Source organism: Archocentrus centrarchus, chromosome 5 (genome assembly GCF_007364275.1).
Source record: "Archocentrus centrarchus isolate MPI-CPG fArcCen1 chromosome 5, fArcCen1, whole genome shotgun sequence".
NCBI classification, from domain to species: Eukaryota; Metazoa; Chordata; class Actinopteri; order Cichliformes; family Cichlidae; genus Archocentrus; species Archocentrus centrarchus.
Window position 1 is genome coordinate 21,740,428 of NC_044350.1, and position 16,354 is coordinate 21,756,781.

Genomic DNA, 16,354 nt, shown 5'->3' on the forward strand with positions numbered 1-16,354 from the left:
TCCATATCCATCATAAAACAGATTACAGTACTGCGTTTTTCTCATTTTCTTTTTTTTTTTTTGTTGTTGCGGGTTTTTTTTTTTTTTCTGGTGTGCTTCGCCATCCAGTCCTTAACAAATTAAGTCTGAAACCAGACACGTCAGTATCAGCTGAATTTGTACATATTTTGTCACCAAAAACATCACCCTGTGTCCAGTATGTTTGCAACTGGCCTCCAACTGCTGAAGCAGCAATGTCTCTTACAGGTACAAATGACCTGTTTGACAGTTTTTTTTTACTATAAGTAAGCTATATATCACTATATATAGTGATTCAGAGGATACCCACCCCCTTCTCAGACCTTGAAGGGATAGTCCTGTAAGTAACGCAGCAAGGGCCTCGGGAGTGGTAGCTGGTCAGGGCAGTCAGTGTGTTTGTTAATGATGAGACGTGTGAGGTGCTGCAGAGAGGGGAGGCTTTGGGGCTTGTACAGAGCCTGCTTCAGTTTTAATACTACTGTCGTCTCCTGAATAACTTGCTGAGAAGGTTTGGAAGGGGGCTCCTCTTCCACCTTCCTCTCCTCTGCCTTTCTCTCTGGTCCCATGTAGTGCTGCACCAGACTGGGAACACTGGGGAAGGACGACAGGCTGGGTCTGGCCGGGGAGCTGGAGTCGAGTAGAAACTGGGCGCAGCTGTATTGGATCCGTATACTCGTAGGTCCGCGTGCGGTCCTGACCGAGAGGGTCAGCATGTACAGAGGGTGACTGCTGTCTCGTACCAAAAAGGCTCCTTCAGATGCCTCTTGAAGTGCAGCATGGGCCTGAGCTGCAGTTATAGCTCCCCAGTACCATCCTACACACACAAATTCCTCAATATTAGTCACTTGAACAGGCCGTGCTGCCCTGTCTGAAGCCTAATGTTTACTTAGCACTGAACAATCAACTAATCTCTTAAAGCAGATAATGAAATGTACCAAACAATACCTGGAACAGACTGTGGATTTTTAAGAATCCCTTTTTTATTTCCTTTTTTTTTTATTGGGATTCAGCACAAATCTGACGCCTTTTATACTTTACCTGAATTTTCTAGGTAGCAGAAGTTGCTGGCAATGGCCCTCAGATCTTTTGTGGGGTCCCATCGTGGACTGGTGCTTTGGAGGCAGGTGGTGGGGGTTACAGTTCCTGCCCGCATACCCCGAGGGGATTCAGTGGACGGGGTAGTGGGCAGAAGAGCTCCAGGACTGGAAATCAGATGGAAGATATGGATTAGCTGGCATAAACAAATACAGCAGCACAATTGTTTTTAAACCAGGAATTTTATTATGTGTAGGCCTGTTTCTGGATACTTTCCCCAGATTTATAATCACATATACTTTTTGTTTTAATTTCTGACTTTATGACGTTATGTGCCACTTCTTATTTTTATTGCTGCCTAAAAAAATTGAACTGCATTGTTGTTATTGTGTTAGTATTAATGCCTACTTCTTTTTTTCTTTTTACTTAAACCAGCATTTAGTTTAGCTGTAACAGGCTTACATTTTTCTTCTTTTCACCTGAATAATAATAATAATAATAATAATAATAATAATAATAATTAAGGTTCGTACATAGCAACTTTACATGTCGCAACATATACTAATTTCCTGGTAAGTTTTAATAATAATGACAAGAAAAGAGAAAACAGAGACACAAAGAAACGCCAACTCACCCGGGTACACAAAGAATCATGCTATTTCTTCACTCCTCTGGGCTAAAATCCGGTCAGGCTTTCTTTAGAAAACAACGAAAACATGCAGAGACTAAAATATGTCTAAAGAAAAAAAGGTAGGGGGGAAAAAAAACAGTTGGGCTAACAAACAATACGCGGTGACATCGGTTTCATATATGAATAGGTCGATTGTAACCCGAAGAGCTCCGCGCACGCAAACAAACAGGCTCCGATCCTGTAGTTAATACTGAAACAGTGAATCTAACGAGCAGCAGAAAAAAAAAAAAAAAACTAAAAGCGGCTTTAATGTAAAACATACAGCTCTCTGTAGCAGCGCTTTGGAGTGTGTTGTCGCCAGAATGAGATCCCGATGTGTGAAGTACGGAGTGTAAAGGCTTGGCTTTTAAAATTTGCCGTTTCCTAGAAGTCTATTCTGAGAACTCGCAGCACCGGCGGCTCTGACGTCACGACGGCCGCACAAACTCCCACTCCGCACCAACTGCCGCCGGTTGTCTCGCTTCGCGACCGCTATAGCTTCGCTATAGCTTCGCGGACTTATCGGGTTTATTTTTAAGGCTATTTCCCAGGATAACTGCGCCGAACTGCGATATTTTTCTCAGGCAGCAGAGCGGAGCGGCGCATCTTTTCCATCGCCTCCCCCCCACCCCTCCCGTTTCACCCGGCGGCTCCCTTCCTTCGCTGAACCTGCGCTCCGCTCCCAGGAACCGCGCGGCAGCTTCTGCCTATTCGCTTTCCAGGAATAATTGCAGAGTTTGACTCCGCCCCGCCGGGCGGCCCTGACAGAGCCTTCATTCTGGGAATTCACCGCCTCAACATTAAAGATAATAGGAATGCACACTGGCTGTTTCCAGTAATATAGATTTCCCTCGATCCTGGTGGAAAAAACACGGCGAGAGGTTTTCTAGGAGGTTTAGAGTAATTACGCTCGAGAAAACAAGTTGTTATTGTGACAATAAAATATAAACGGGTTAAGGCTACTGGAGAGTCAGAGAAAAGCTCATTGTGCTTCAGTTTGTGGCTCCTAATAACCTTTTTTTTTAGTGCTGGTTTGCGTTTCTGATATATTAGAAGCACATGCAGCTCTAGACTGGCCTGTAGTTTATTTGCAGTTGCAATTCTGCTTATTTTATCTCCCCTGATATTTTCTCGGGAGTGTATCTAGGAGATCCTTGCATCGCCCTGCTCCTTACACCCTTGTGCATGTAGGTCTTATATCTTGTTTCATTAACTAGAATCCGGCCAAATAAGGGTTCTTGCAGATGATACTGATGCTGGGTTTTCAAGTATTGTTGTAAATCTGTGGCACGTCCTGTTCGGCTTTTCATAATATTTATTCTAACATTAGTCAGAGACATCACTCAGACACATGTGGTAGATTGAAGGCAAAGCAATATCTGAAATATGCTGCATCATAATCGTAGCTATACTCAGGGGAGCGTGCTGATCCCGAATAGCTTTTTCCCAGAAAACCTGAAATGAGCTTTTTTTTTTTTTCTTTCTAAGAAGTCTTGTGGACTTTATCTGCCCCTGCTGGGTGAGGTTGAACAAATACTTTTGGGGATCTTAGACAAAAAAAAAAAAAAAAGAAGAAGAAGAAAAGCAAAAAGCATATTTCAATTTTTTTCCTTTCTTTTGGGGAAAACACATTTCATGTATGTATCAAGAAAGCAGAAAGCCTGAAGCAATACTCCTTTTTATAGTAAAAGAAACCAGGGGCAGACAGCACATTACAGCAGTCACATGTAGCTCATTAAACCACACAAACACAGAAAAAACCAACTTTAAAGAAATTACATTCCTCATAAATCACTTAGTGTGAACGGCTGATACTGTGGCCTTGTTTATAAATGGTCTGTAATTTATAACAATCCTTGAGCACATTATAAAAACAGGCAGGTTTGTTAGGCAGACATTTGAGATCAGGATAATCTAGTTTGGTAACTTTAAGGTGTTTTATGAGAAACGAGAAGTTTACTAAGAATTTCCATATGAAAAGATATACTCACCTCTCCAGCACCACTTTGAAGCCCCCCACCCTCCCCCCTTTAAAAAAAAAAAAAAATCACAGGAGATAATTTCATAAGTTTGTGCCAGCAATTTTGAAGGGTCATAACATAGTACTAAAACGTAAAAGGCCCCAGCTGTGGTGGTTGTGTGTGTTCAGCTTCATCTGAGTGTCATTTTATGAAGCAGACAAAATGAAAAAGTACAGGCCCCTCGATGTTCTAATTTAGATCAATTTTTTTAAATTGCAGAGTGTATTTTTATATGGGTTTTTTTTTTCCTTTTGAAATAATCACTGCAGTCCCGACACATGTTACTAGAAAGCCAGAAGCATGAAATAAAGAGCCTGTGGTTGCTGTGTGTGCCGAGGGCTTCATGTGCACGCACAGTGCAGTTGTTTTCTTGATTTGTGGACTAATTGTTTGAGTACACGATGGCATCTTAAAATCTGTTGTTGCTATTTTGAGCCCACCCTCAAAAACCAGTCTTAAATGCCAAACTATTCACTTTACTAACCATGGAAGACAAAAGAAACTAGAAGAAAGGATTGTGTCGGAACTGTGCAGGGTGTATCTGTTCAAGACTTGGAGAATCCAGCCCATGTTCAATTTGCCTAATTTGTGTTTTAGTCCTAAAAGAAAAAGCAGAAGGGCTTCATGCCTCTTTTTGTTTCTCTCTTTCGTAGCACTGTGGCACATTGTAGTTTTTTTTTTTTCAATTTTGGTGATAAAATTACAAAGTTACAGTCTGCTTATCTTCAAGCCACTCGAGGCTGGATGGATACACTTGTAGCCTATCCATCTCCAATCTACAGAGCAGATTTTTTTGCTTCTTCTTGTAGCATCGCACCTATGCCTACTAAAAATCTCTGTTTATAAAAAACAGAAATGGCTTACTTTTTCTTGAGTGTTACATAAAGATTGAACTCACCATTACTGACTCAATGTATTTTTTTTTCTTTTTACTTTTCTGCAAAATGCAAATTAACCAGCAACTGACCACCTGTATCCACATTTTTCTTAAATGCCCCAGCCTTTGTTTGGCACATTTGCCATGTTTCAGGTCCGCACCAAAATACAGTGGCTTGCAAAAGTATTCATACCCCTTGAACTTTTCCATATTTTGTCACATTACAACCACAAACAAATATATTTCACTGGAATTTAATGTGAAAGACCAACACAAAGTGGTATACAATTGTGAAGTAGAAAGAAAATTATACACGATTCAAAACATTTTTTACAAATAAAAAACTGAAAAGTGCAGTGTGCAAAAGTATTTAGCCCCCCTGAGTCAATACTTTGTGGAACCACCTTTTGCTGCAATTACAGCCGCACATCTTTTAGGGTATGTCTCCACCAGCTTTGCACATCTAGTGACTGAAAATTTTGCCCATTCTTCTTTGCAAAACAGCTCAAGCTCAGTCAGATTAGATGGAGAGCGTTTGTGAACAGCAGTTTTCAGATCTTGCCACAAATTCTCGATTGGGTTTAGGTCTGGACTTTGACTGGGCCGTTCTAACACGTGAATATGTTTTGTTTTAAACCATTCCATTGTAGCCCTGGCTTTATGTTTAGGGTCGTTGTCCTGCTGGAAGGTGAACCTCCGCCCCAGTCTCAAGTCTTTTGCAGACTCCAACAGGTTTTCTTCCAAGACTGCCCTGTATTTGGCTCCATCCATCTTCCCATCAACTCTGACCAACTTCCCTGTCCCTGCTGAAGAGAAGCAGCCACAGAGCATGATGCAGCCACCACCATATTTGACAGTGGGGATAGTGTGTTCAGAGTGATGTGCAGTGTTAATTCTCTGCCACACATAGCGTTTTGCATTTTGGCCAAAAAGTTCAATTTTGGTCTCATCTGACCAAAGCACCTTGTACCACATGTTTGCTGTGTCCCCAACATGGCTTCTGGCAAACTGCAAACGGGACTTTTTATGGTTTTCTTTTAACAATGGCTTTCTTCTTGCCACTCTTCCATAAAGACCACATTTGTGCCGTGCACAACTAATAGTTGTCCTGTGGACAGATTCCCCCACCTGAGCTGTGGATCTCTGCATTTCGTCCAGAGTCACCATGGGCCTCTTGGCTGCATCTCTGATCAGTGCTCTCCTTGATCAGCCTGTAAGTTTAGGTGGACGGCCTTGTCTTGGTAGGTTTACAGTTGTGCCATACTCTTTCCATTTCTGGATGATGGATTGAACAGTGCTCTGTGAGATGTTCAAAGCTTGGGAAATCTTTTTATAGCCTAAGCCTGCTTTAAACTTCTCCACAACCTTATTCCTGACCTGTCTGCTGTGTTCTTTGGACTTCATGATGCTGTTTACTCCCCAATATTTTCTTAACCAACCTCTAAGGCCGTCACGGAGCAGCTGTATTTGTACTGAGATTAGATTACACACAGGTGGACTCTTTTTAGTCATTAGCAGTCACCAGGCAACTTCTGAATGCAATTGGTTGCACTCACAGAAAAGGGGGCTGAATACTTTTGCACACCACACTTTTCAGTTTTTTATTTGTAAAAAATGTTTTGAATCATGTATAATTTTCTTTCCACTTCACAATTGTATACCACTTTGTGTTGGTCTTTCACATTAAATTCCAGTGAAATATATTTATGTTTGTGGTTGTAATGTGACAAAATATGGAAAAGTTCAAGGGGTATGAATACTTTTGCAAGCCACTGTACATATACCCTTTTTCTTCTACAATAAAATTAAATCTGCTAGCGAGCATCCATAAATCTGATGCTTTGGGCTTATACTGCCTAAACTAAATCAAATACTCTTTATACATTTTGCAGTATTGTCATTGTGTCACCACCCGTTCACAAATGTATTTTGATCATTTCCAGCTGTGACCAACCAATTAATTTCCACATTCCAGGACAAGAATTTTTATGAGCAACAGCTCCCTGAAACAACGCCCCATACCTACTGCATATGTGTACTGATATCATGAATAAAATTTTCCCATGTGAGCAAAGCTCAGATTCTTACTATAAATTAATATCAAGCTATAAAAAAATGAGTTAATAAAAGCAAGTTATAGTATCATATCGTCTTGAGACCCGAGTTCTTGTTTAGGATGCAGTTTTAATCTCTTGTAGCTATTTGAGATTAGTTGGACCTAATAAGTATAAAAACTCAGAATAATCTTTGAATAGAATATTTTTTAAATACATCCTCATATTCAATTCACTCAAATTCAGTTTTATTTATATAGCGCCAATTCAGAACAACAGTTGCCAAAGTGCACTTTATTTTATAAGGTAAAGACCCAATGACCACACAGCCCCCACTGAGCAAGCACATGGCAACAGTGGAAAGGAAAAACTCCCTTTTAACAGGAAGAAACTGAAGGCAGAACCAGGCTCAGGAAGGAGCAGTCATCCGCCGCTACCAGTTGGAGGTCAGTGGAGGGAGACAGGATGAAAGACACACTATGGGAGAGAGAGCCAGAGCTTAATAATTACTAATGATTAAATTTATTAAGGTTGTATAAACACACAGGCGTGAAAACAGATCAACGAAGTGTGTTATGCTGTCATATGAAGACAGCATAACACAATGAAGGCACCACTGCTTAACAAAGTGTAAAACACTTCATTGAGTATAAATTAAGTATGAGATGCTGAAAAGCCAAAAGGTAAGGTAAGGTAAGGTCTCCGTATGCAGGATTACAGGAGGATACAGCATTAGATGGCTGTCATCGCTGAGCATATTTTACTACATTCTGAATGTAGTGATGAATTTCTTCATTCTTTTTATTTTTCATAATTACTGACTGATATACAGTCATGTCAGCTCTACTTTTAAACTGTTGGGTTGTTTAAATCATAAGAAAACATTTCATTTTACAGATCCTTATATGGGTTTTTTTGTGTGTGTGTAAAAAGTTTCATTTGTAAAGCGACTAAAACTGCCATGTAAGTGTAATTAAGTAAAAAAGTACAGCAGTAAAAAACACTCCAGTCCATTGTTTGTGTAAATGCACTTGGCTACATTCCGCCACTAGAAACAGCATACCCAGAACTTCCAGTGATTTAGTAAGTGAGTGATGTCTAGGAAACAATGAATAACTGTTGTCCTGTGCTCAAGTGGAGAAAGGAAGATTCAAAAGGATTCCGAGAAAAGCCTTGCCTGGAATCGCCAACATAAATTCATCCGTGGTGCATTAGGAGAAGAAAAAAACCTTGAGTGTCCACATTTATTCAGAGAAACAGTCCTGAAAAGAACTGCTGGCTGGCCCTGACCGGAGAAATTGTATGTCTTTTTATTTAAACTATTTGATTTAGTAGATTTAACCGACCAAAGCTGTGAAATTGTTCCTCTGGCACGACTTTTGTGGATTTCTTTTTCTCCAGATGAATGTGGTAATTTGTTATACAGGCAGGTTGGTGTTTAAAAACTAAATCATGTCCCTGAATAGATTGATGCAAGACATAATGTTCAAAAGACATTAGAAATATTCTGTTATAGGTAAATGAGATAGCAAATAGCTTAACATCTAACGGACCTTTTCCTTTTGTGACACCACAAGGCTGGCTTTTGTGCATTTGTGTAAAATGCCAGAATGGTTTAGGGTTAGATATAAAATGTTAGTAAGTTTCACCGTCCCTTATTTTCTCCTTTAGGACCAACAGAAGGTCAAAGTTGCTCTTTTCCTTGTAAAAATCTTGAAGATTACTTTATATAAACATAGACATGCTAAACATCAGCATCCTTGCCTTGTAATAATAATGCTGATGCCCATCTCCATAGAGGTAAAAGTATGACCATAGGTTATTTCATTTTGTTCAGTGGCAAATTAATGTCAGGCATCGTTAAAAAAAAAATGCCGTAAGTCTATTAGTCAGAATAAATACCATTAGAAAAGCCATTCTACTCAGGAGTAGTACAAACAATGCAATGAATAACTGGTGATAAATTAGCACCTGTGCTAGCACGTGTACTTTGTCATGGCGTGTGGAAGACGCAGCGGAGGCGGATTACGAAGAAAAGCTTGCAGTTTCTTCATAATCCTCAGGCTGATTCTACAGTCGAGGTGACTGCAGCTATCAAAATGAATCTTTTGACCAACTCTTCACTGCAGGCCTTGGTTACAGATTTGTATGGTCTGAATACAGAGGCCAGAGCTCAAGCTGAACTGATTTTTATCTAGTTAACCGAACACAGTGGGGTCTTTCAAAAGCTGGAGCTTGACTTCTCTTCAATGAAGAGTGCTGAATGGAAATACCAGGAAGATCTAATACCACAGTATAAACAAAATTTTATTTGGAATTTCCTTTCATATCATTTTTTAAAAATTATTATTCTTACAAACATTGTTGATACAAAACTTGCACTGGAGGCAAGATGAGGTCTGAAATCTTTCATTATGCATTTGTAATTGGGTACTGTGTATTATGTTGTAAACTGCAGATTTATTTCACATAATGCAAGAACAGATTTGCTTTAAGAAAAAATGAAAAAGCTGTCTGTTTCAGCCTGATTCCTTTTCAAATGCTCTATCAGTTTGCCTGATTCGTCTGTGATAAACTGACCAAGAGAGGCACATTCAAGATAAGTTATCAGAACATTTCCACTAAAAACACATTCTCTATATATCACAAGTGTTTCAACACACAAACGATAGAGGAACTGCAACACTGTGTGTGCTCCTCTTGTCCTAATGAGGTGTTACTGGGTCTGGAGGAACAGAGGGGAAGGCCAGGAGCTGCAGACGTAACTAAAAGAGAAGATTTATTTGCCTCTAGCTGTCCTGTATAGCCTCTTCTGTCCCCTTAATAAGGCGCTTGTGTCCCCTTTTTCCTGCAGGGCCTTGGGGCTTAGCAAAAGCCTGTTTGTGGGCGTGCTGCTTGGGATGGACCTCATCATACAGAAAGTCTGCTGTCAGTTCGTCTCCATCGTCGATCTCCAACTGCACAAATAGCCACAAAAAAACCAGAACAAAACTGCAGTATTTAAACATTCATTTTAAATTCAGCTTGAGGTTGTAGTCGGGATTTCAGAGGCCTAAAAGGTGGTAAAGTCATATCACCTTAAAGAAAACTCTTAATTTCTTAATTATACTTTATTTATTAACAGTTCAACAATCGTTCAGCAGAATAAATCCTACATAAAAGTATTTTGTATGTTTTAAAAATGAAGTCAGATGTAGACATACTGAGTCTAAAATCACCTGACTCAGCCTCTAAAATACCCAACACACGGGAAACAATGATCTCAGTTGTAGCTACAACCTATTCGAAAACAATGTTATCTAATATACCATCCCACCATCCCCCTATCAGTCCATCTGTTACCTTTTTAGCAATCTCCATATGGTAATCTTTCTCCACTTCCTCTAATAGTCGGCTCTTGCAGCTGGAATACAGCATCCGCTCCTTAATGCTGCAGCTGTACCCTGGCATGGAGTATATGAACACTGGAGACAGGAAAGCATTATGAGTGTTTATACGTACATATTTAAGATTCATTAAAGTGTGCTTTAACCTCCACAAAGCAGCAGCAGCAGAAATACAATCAGTATTTGTTTGCACTGCTCACAGTTCTTGTACACAGTGTGGCTAATATTAAAGGATTACTATAAATATCCAGTGCTGTGTCAGTATCTTTGCACAGATATAAAATACAGGAGTATTATCACAGTACAAGGATCGGTATCACACCAACAGATTCCAGGTAGTCTCCTTCGTGGGAGTGTTTGTAAAGGAAGAAGTGGTATCTGGGAGTGTCTTTGGGAACTCTGCGGGGCAAATCTCGAGTTTCTGTTGGGTTAGAGTGGACCAACTCAATCGTCTCCTTCTCTACATCCAGCCTCTGAAACACAGTGAATAAATGCACACTAAAAGTCCGTTCCTGATGTTAGTTTTTAAGTAATTCTGAAGGCGTCAGGCTTATATGAGCTAATTTGGCTCACCAGCTGTACGTAGTTGATGCGCCTTTGGGCAAGTTGCTGTAGGGCTCTTTTGGCTGCATCCTGTAAGGGAAAAGCGAGGCCCTGAAGAGTCTGGTGTTTACTCTCAACGCTGATCTCTGTCTTCACCTGCAGAGGGCAGCAAGCAGAGGGGCATCTGTGTTTTCAAGCCTCTAAAAAAAAAATCCTGGAAGTATTTAATGTGTTTAATAGCAACATTTTCTGTACTGCAGAACATAAAAAAACTATCAGTTGGTATGACCAATAAATTAAACTAATGGAATATGCCAGCACAGTTCATCAACATACCTGTTTAACCCGGCCCTGAAAAGACAATCACAACAAACTATTGTAAGTAACATGAAAGACATAAGCAGTCTGTGACCCATGTTTCAAAAGAAGCAGCTCACATGCAAAGCTGTGTGCAATGACGACAGCACAGCTGAAGGCATGTTGACCTTTTACCTCTGTAATTTTGATCCTCTGGAGCTCCTGCTCAGCTAATGTGAGCGGGGCGGGACCTGAGCAGGATGACACATGGTGCTGGTAGCCCAGCAAGCAAATGTCCTCCTAGTGTTGCAAGCAAAACAAAAGTCCTTTACTGGAAGCTCGGGACAAACGCCACTAAAACATGTCATCAGAGAGGGTTTGTCACAGTAAGGTGGAATAAATTTAGATGGCTCTCACCTCAGTGGTGCCAAATATCTCATACTTGATGTGGCCACCTCCAAACTCCTTCTTCACTGTGGCACGGGTGGCAGCGTATAGCATCTTTTGTTTAACCTGCAACCACCAGAGAGGGAAATGAATGTGTCTGTAAATGCAGTGCTGCTGGGTGAAAGCATGTAAAAGAGGTGTTTACGTTTTGGGTAATCTAGACAAGTTTTGTTTTGTTTTTTTAAAGTGGGCCTTCATAATTAAGCAAGTGAAATCACAGACACTGCAAAGTTACTTTAATGGAAATCAGGACTCATCATTTTATTGCTGGGATCTGCTAGGACTGAGATAGTCCTCATGAATTAGGCATCTTTTTGTCTAATAAAATCTTTTTTTTTTTTCATTCAAGTTTTTGATTATTGGTCCGTGTGTGTGTGTGTGGTTTTTTTTTTCATTTCATTAAATTAAACCTTACTTCTTTTGATGTTTAGTAAAGGCCTAACACTATGCATTCAAACATCTGTTTGAATTATTCAGGCAGCAAAAGTTTCCTGCTCAAAACCAGAGAAGGTTAGTTTGGTGCTGCTTATGATTAAAGCAACTCATTAATCTGCTCATTTTAGTTTTACCACCAAATTATGGGGAGTTAAAAGGATGCTGTGACCTCTGTGACACCCCCCCCCCCCCCCCCCACACACACACACACACACAAACACTGCATATGGAAATGCAGTATTAAACGGGTGCAATACTTCTTCTTGTAAATGCTCAGCACTGATGTGCTTATGTGGCTTTAGTTTCTGGCACAGAATAAAGAACAGTTGGGATTTCTTACTGGAGACTGGTCCGGAGACCATGAAATAAAGACCCACTCGTAGCCCAGTGCATTGCGGGAGTCCAGGCGGTACAGGATGTAGCAGGGCTCCTGGTCATCGAGGAGAGGAAGCAGAAAGCGATCGTAATCCTGGTCCCAGCTCTTCTCTAACTCTCTGCAGGCCCCCAGCACCAGCTGCTCTGAAAATCAGACCACTACTCATCACATACCTCAGCCCTCTATATGTAGCACATCCTTTACACAGCATATTCACACACTGTAGGCCACTGTAGGCCAATCATTTACACAGAGAATTGTTGTTTTTGATTCTTAAAAAAAAATGCCATTGGCTAATTATTCAGTTACTTTTAGTCAAAAAAAACAAAACAACATACTACAGTAGAAGGTGTCTATTTATAATAAATGACAAAAGTAAATCTCAGACCAGATGTTTATTCTATCGCTGCTTTTAAGCATTTTTAAAACACAAATTTCAACTCATTTTCAGGTGCATGACTCTTCTTAAAGAGATAAATTGCTTCTTAAATTTCCAAACACGTTTCTCTCATTTTTAAACAACTGGTGCACCTTTAAGTGTAAGATTTATTAAGTTGAGAACAGCATGAGTACAGTAGAAAGAATTAAAGTGCAAATGCACGTCAAGAAACGAAGAAAACAGTATCATCGACCATCATCTCTGGTCAGCTAGAGCTTAAGCTAACTGACAGTTATTCGGTCAATGAAAAGACGAATTGTTTGATCTATAAAATTTCAGAAATGTGTTGGCCACTATCATCAGAAAAAGAAAACTGAATTTCCTTCTTAAGATGGTTACAAATGTTATAATGCAGAAGTGCAGCAGGTCTCAACACAAAGTTGGGAAGTGGGAATCATATTTACTAAGTAACTTTATCCTATATAAAGTCACATGACTATTGTGAGTCTGACACCCTCAACTGTTGTGGTGAAAGAAAGAGTAGACCAACTCTGAGCTAAAAATATCCCTGGATTAATTTCTGACTGACATGATAGTGGGATAAATCTCTCCATGGCAGTGACAGACACTCGTGAAACCCACACATTAACCCAAAGTCTGATGCCGCTGTGGGGTGCAGGGGGATTTCCTGACCGTCTCTGGGGGCATGTTGCTATTCTGAGCTGTATTCCAGCTTTGCATGCACATATTTTCCATCAGCCAGTCTGTCCCATCTTTGCAGATCCATTTTAGTTAATAAAACTAGATTCAAATGATCCACCTTAGGTGGTGGGCCTTGGCCTTGCCTTGTCTTTTACTACCAGCACGGGAGACAGGAAACCATGTGTCATCCTGAGGCAGCGGTGACGAAATCAGCTTGAATAATCTTGTTTCTCTTTTTGACATGGGAACAAACGTGAGAGGAAGCTGGTGACATGGTAACTGCAGCAGCGCGCAAACATGTCACGTCACTCCAAATAGCAAGTGATTCCACAGAGTCATCCACGCGCTTTAGTCAGGAAATAAAACAGGCCTGATGCCCCTCTGCTGTGTCTGTCCATCTGAGTCCCTCCAAATATGAGGGCGAATATTTAACGTGATAGACACAGTCCACAAAGTTAGCCCCAAAAAGTCCCAGAATGCCTCCACCTTGAATCACGTTACAGTGTGACATTGATCAAATACCAAAACAAGATGTAAACACCTCATGAACGCTTCTGTCCGCCTCCATAATCAGCCACCTGGACACGTATTGCCTAACTGACTGTTTTTCACAAGCTGCTCAGCTGACAGGCTGAATGACTGCTGTCACACAACAGCTGCCACCGTCTGCGTTTCCTAGACCTGAGACACACTATGTTGCAATTCTCGACTTTGTTTCCTGCTTTCATCCTCATATGAGTTGATGATCTGAGAGGTTTGTGATTCACAGGGTGAAACTCATGCCTTTCTGGAAAATACCATAATTTGTCATCACTGAGAAACCCAGAAGGTCGTTTGACTACATTTGTTGCTGATTTGAGGGTATTTCCAAAATCCTGTTAAAATGTTTTGAGCCCTGTCAACCCTTCAGGCCTCTAAAGTCCTTTGGAGCAAACAAAGTGGAACTGTTCATAGATGCTCAGGGAGATAACCTGTGATTAGTGGTCCCAAAGGAACATCACTGATTTAGCCCTCTGGCAATAAGACAAGTGATCAAGTGCCTGACGTTTTCTTTGTTTCATCATTTTCTCCGAGAAAAATCATCCTGTGCTTCATCTCAGTTTAAATTGAATGTCTTTGATTGGTGGTCAGACAACCCAGAGTATTTGAATACATCACCTTGGCCTTCAGAATATTGTGATTCACATTTTAAACATCATGTAGAACAAATGATTCATTCATAAAGAAAGAAGAAATCTTAGTTGTGTCTGTAGTTCAGTTTTAAAGGGACAAACGCTTGGGAAACATTTCCTTATACGAAGATCATGTTTTACCAGAAGACTTTTGGTATGTCTATGGGTAATTTGACATCTCTGGACAGTTTCCCATCAGATTTAAAGCAATGGTGCTACAACATGGTGACACACAAAACTAACATCATGCCTGATTTATATTTAAAATGTCAAGCCTCTAGAGGCCTTTATTTTTGGCTGCTCATTTTACACGGTCCTGGGTTACTCACCGTCTTGGATGCGCACCTTGATGAGGCGCACTGTTCCACCTCTGGCCCTGGCCAAGAACTGCCGCAACTCTGGTGTCACCACTAGCGCAAGAAACATGGCGGGTCAGCAGCGTTTTCCTCCCGCCAGGGGCCGGCTGATAGCAGGATGAAGAAACAGAAGCAGGAGGCAGAACTGGAGTTCCGCAGGACCAGGCCAAAAATATTCAGTCCAGCTTAGAGACACTGAAGTCCAGCCAAAGCCCAGTGCATACACGTCCTTCGCTTCAGTTGATGAGTACGAGCACAGGACTGCTGAAGAAGAGGATCACCGTGTGTCTGAGGTTGTTGAGAGTGTGCGACAGTATGAGAAGGGACATTGCTTAGATAACTAGGACAGTATCATGTGCACACAGAGGGGGAACCTGATCACCTCTCCTAAATTTAGCTCCCACCGACCATCCTGGTCTGGGTAGCTACTGGCTTGTGAAAAGCCAATCACACACCAAGACCAAGTGTGGAGCACGAGAGCATGACCTGCAAACCTAATTGCCAACTTCTGAATGGTTACAAAGAAAAATGTAAATGTTCACAATTACAAACAAATTATTAATCACAATAAGTCAGGCCAACACGCAGCACTGTGTAGGCTACTACTGTTTAACCATGGAAATATGTGGAAGTTAACCGCAATTATGCTCTTTTTTTTTTCATTTTGCCTTAATTTAATACAATAAAATGAAATATTCAATAAAGTGAATTACAAATGATGAGTTATGATGGTGGGGGAAAAGTGGTTGTTTCATCTTATTAGTGCATTAAAAAGGTTACCCAGATGTTCCAACTTCTATCCTCTCTATCAGCTGTGACTTTCAACAGATTGTGTAAGATGTTTTTGACGTTATAAAATACCTGATCACTCCGACAGCATTTTCTCAGTCTCTGAGAAACACATTTTAAAACTGACAGCCGAGGCTAAAAATATCTCGAGCTATGAATCATGTTTGTCCTCCATCGTGTTACACCGGAAAGTTAATCTCACTAAATCAAAGTCATCACTGAAGAAAAAAAAACAAAAAAAAACAAACCTAGTCATATAAATGCACTAGACCAAATACTGCCAATACAATGTGCAAATACTGTATGTACTTTCTACATCATAAAATATGGGGGGAAAAAAATTAATTCACCAAATCTTCCTGGTGTATGAGTTTGAAGTGACTTTCTCAACTAATACACCAAAGAACTCAGTTCTGAATTCATACTTTTACATATCGTTAGCCTAATAGCATAATAGCCTAAGTCATATTTTGGCCAAAATTGAGATATCTATCTAAATGAATCTACACTGTTAGCAGAGTAGAATTAGGTAGGTATCTCAAAATATGCCAAAATATGACTTAGGCAATTATGCTATTAGGCTAAGGATATATTTACACTGGCTAAATCTGAGAACTACAGCCAGCAGCCACTTTATTAGGTACATGTGCTCATGGTCTGAAAAACAGGTACATTGCAAGCAGCAGTTCTCTGGGTCAAAGTGCCTTGTTGACCCCAGACATCAGGGGAGGTCCACTCGTTACAATCAAGGTTACCAAAAGAGCATCTCTTAGTGGACGACACATCAAAATTTAAAG

The 16,354-nt window shown here is 40.4% G+C and overlaps 2 protein-coding genes across 3 annotated transcripts; both read right to left on the bottom strand.

Moving 5' to 3' along the window:
- Positions 1 to 63: 63 nt before the first annotated feature.
- On the bottom strand, positions 64 to 2,336 carry cisha (cytokine inducible SH2-containing protein a). Its single transcript, XM_030729718.1, has 4 exons — positions 2,007 to 2,336; positions 1,688 to 1,749; positions 1,057 to 1,220; positions 64 to 832 (listed from the first exon to the last, which is right to left on the bottom strand). Exons 2-4 carry the CDS (start codon positions 1,705 to 1,707, stop codon positions 336 to 338), a joined length of 681 nt encoding a protein of 226 aa, XP_030585578.1. The 5' UTR covers positions 1,708 to 1,749; positions 2,007 to 2,336; the 3' UTR covers positions 64 to 335.
- Positions 2,337 to 9,075: 6,739 nt separating this feature from the next.
- On the bottom strand, positions 9,076 to 15,080 carry twf2 (twinfilin actin binding protein 2). 2 transcript variants are annotated; one of them, XM_030729740.1, is made up of 9 exons: positions 14,742 to 15,078; positions 12,124 to 12,302; positions 11,319 to 11,414; positions 11,097 to 11,201; positions 10,941 to 10,955; positions 10,635 to 10,760; positions 10,384 to 10,534; positions 10,018 to 10,139; positions 9,081 to 9,632 (listed from the first exon to the last, which is right to left on the bottom strand). In XM_030729740.1, exons 1-9 carry the CDS (start codon positions 14,836 to 14,838, stop codon positions 9,465 to 9,467), a joined length of 1,059 nt encoding a protein of 352 aa, XP_030585600.1. In that variant the 5' UTR covers positions 14,839 to 15,078; the 3' UTR covers positions 9,081 to 9,464. The 2 variants fall into 2 exon arrangements, with proteins under 2 accessions (XP_030585601.1, XP_030585600.1); XM_030729741.1 differs by lacking the exon at positions 10,941 to 10,955 and having other exon boundaries at positions 9,076 to 9,632; positions 14,742 to 15,080.
- Positions 15,081 to 16,354: the final 1,274 nt, after the last annotated feature.

Coding starts and splice junctions, on each gene's coding strand:
- cisha (XM_030729718.1), bottom strand. CDS start 1,707: ATGATTCTTTGTGTACCCGG. Junction 1,221..1,687: donor ATGATTCTTTGTGTACCCGG/GTGAGTTGGCGT, acceptor TCTGATTTCCAG/TCCTGGAGCTCTTCTGCCCA. Junction 833..1,056: donor CTGCTACCTAGAAAATTCAG/GTAAAGTATAAA, acceptor TTGTGTGTGTAG/GATGGTACTGGGGAGCTATA.
- twf2 (XM_030729740.1), bottom strand. CDS start 14,838: ATGTTTCTTGCGCTAGTGGTGACACCAGAGTTGCGGCAGTTCTTGGCC. Junction 12,303..14,741: donor CAAGGTGCGCATCCAAGACG/GTGAGTAACCCA, acceptor TCTGATTTTCAG/AGCAGCTGGTGCTGGGGGCC. Junction 11,415..12,123: donor GGTCTCCGGACCAGTCTCCA/GTAAGAAATCCC, acceptor TGGTGGTTGCAG/GTTAAACAAAAGATGCTATA.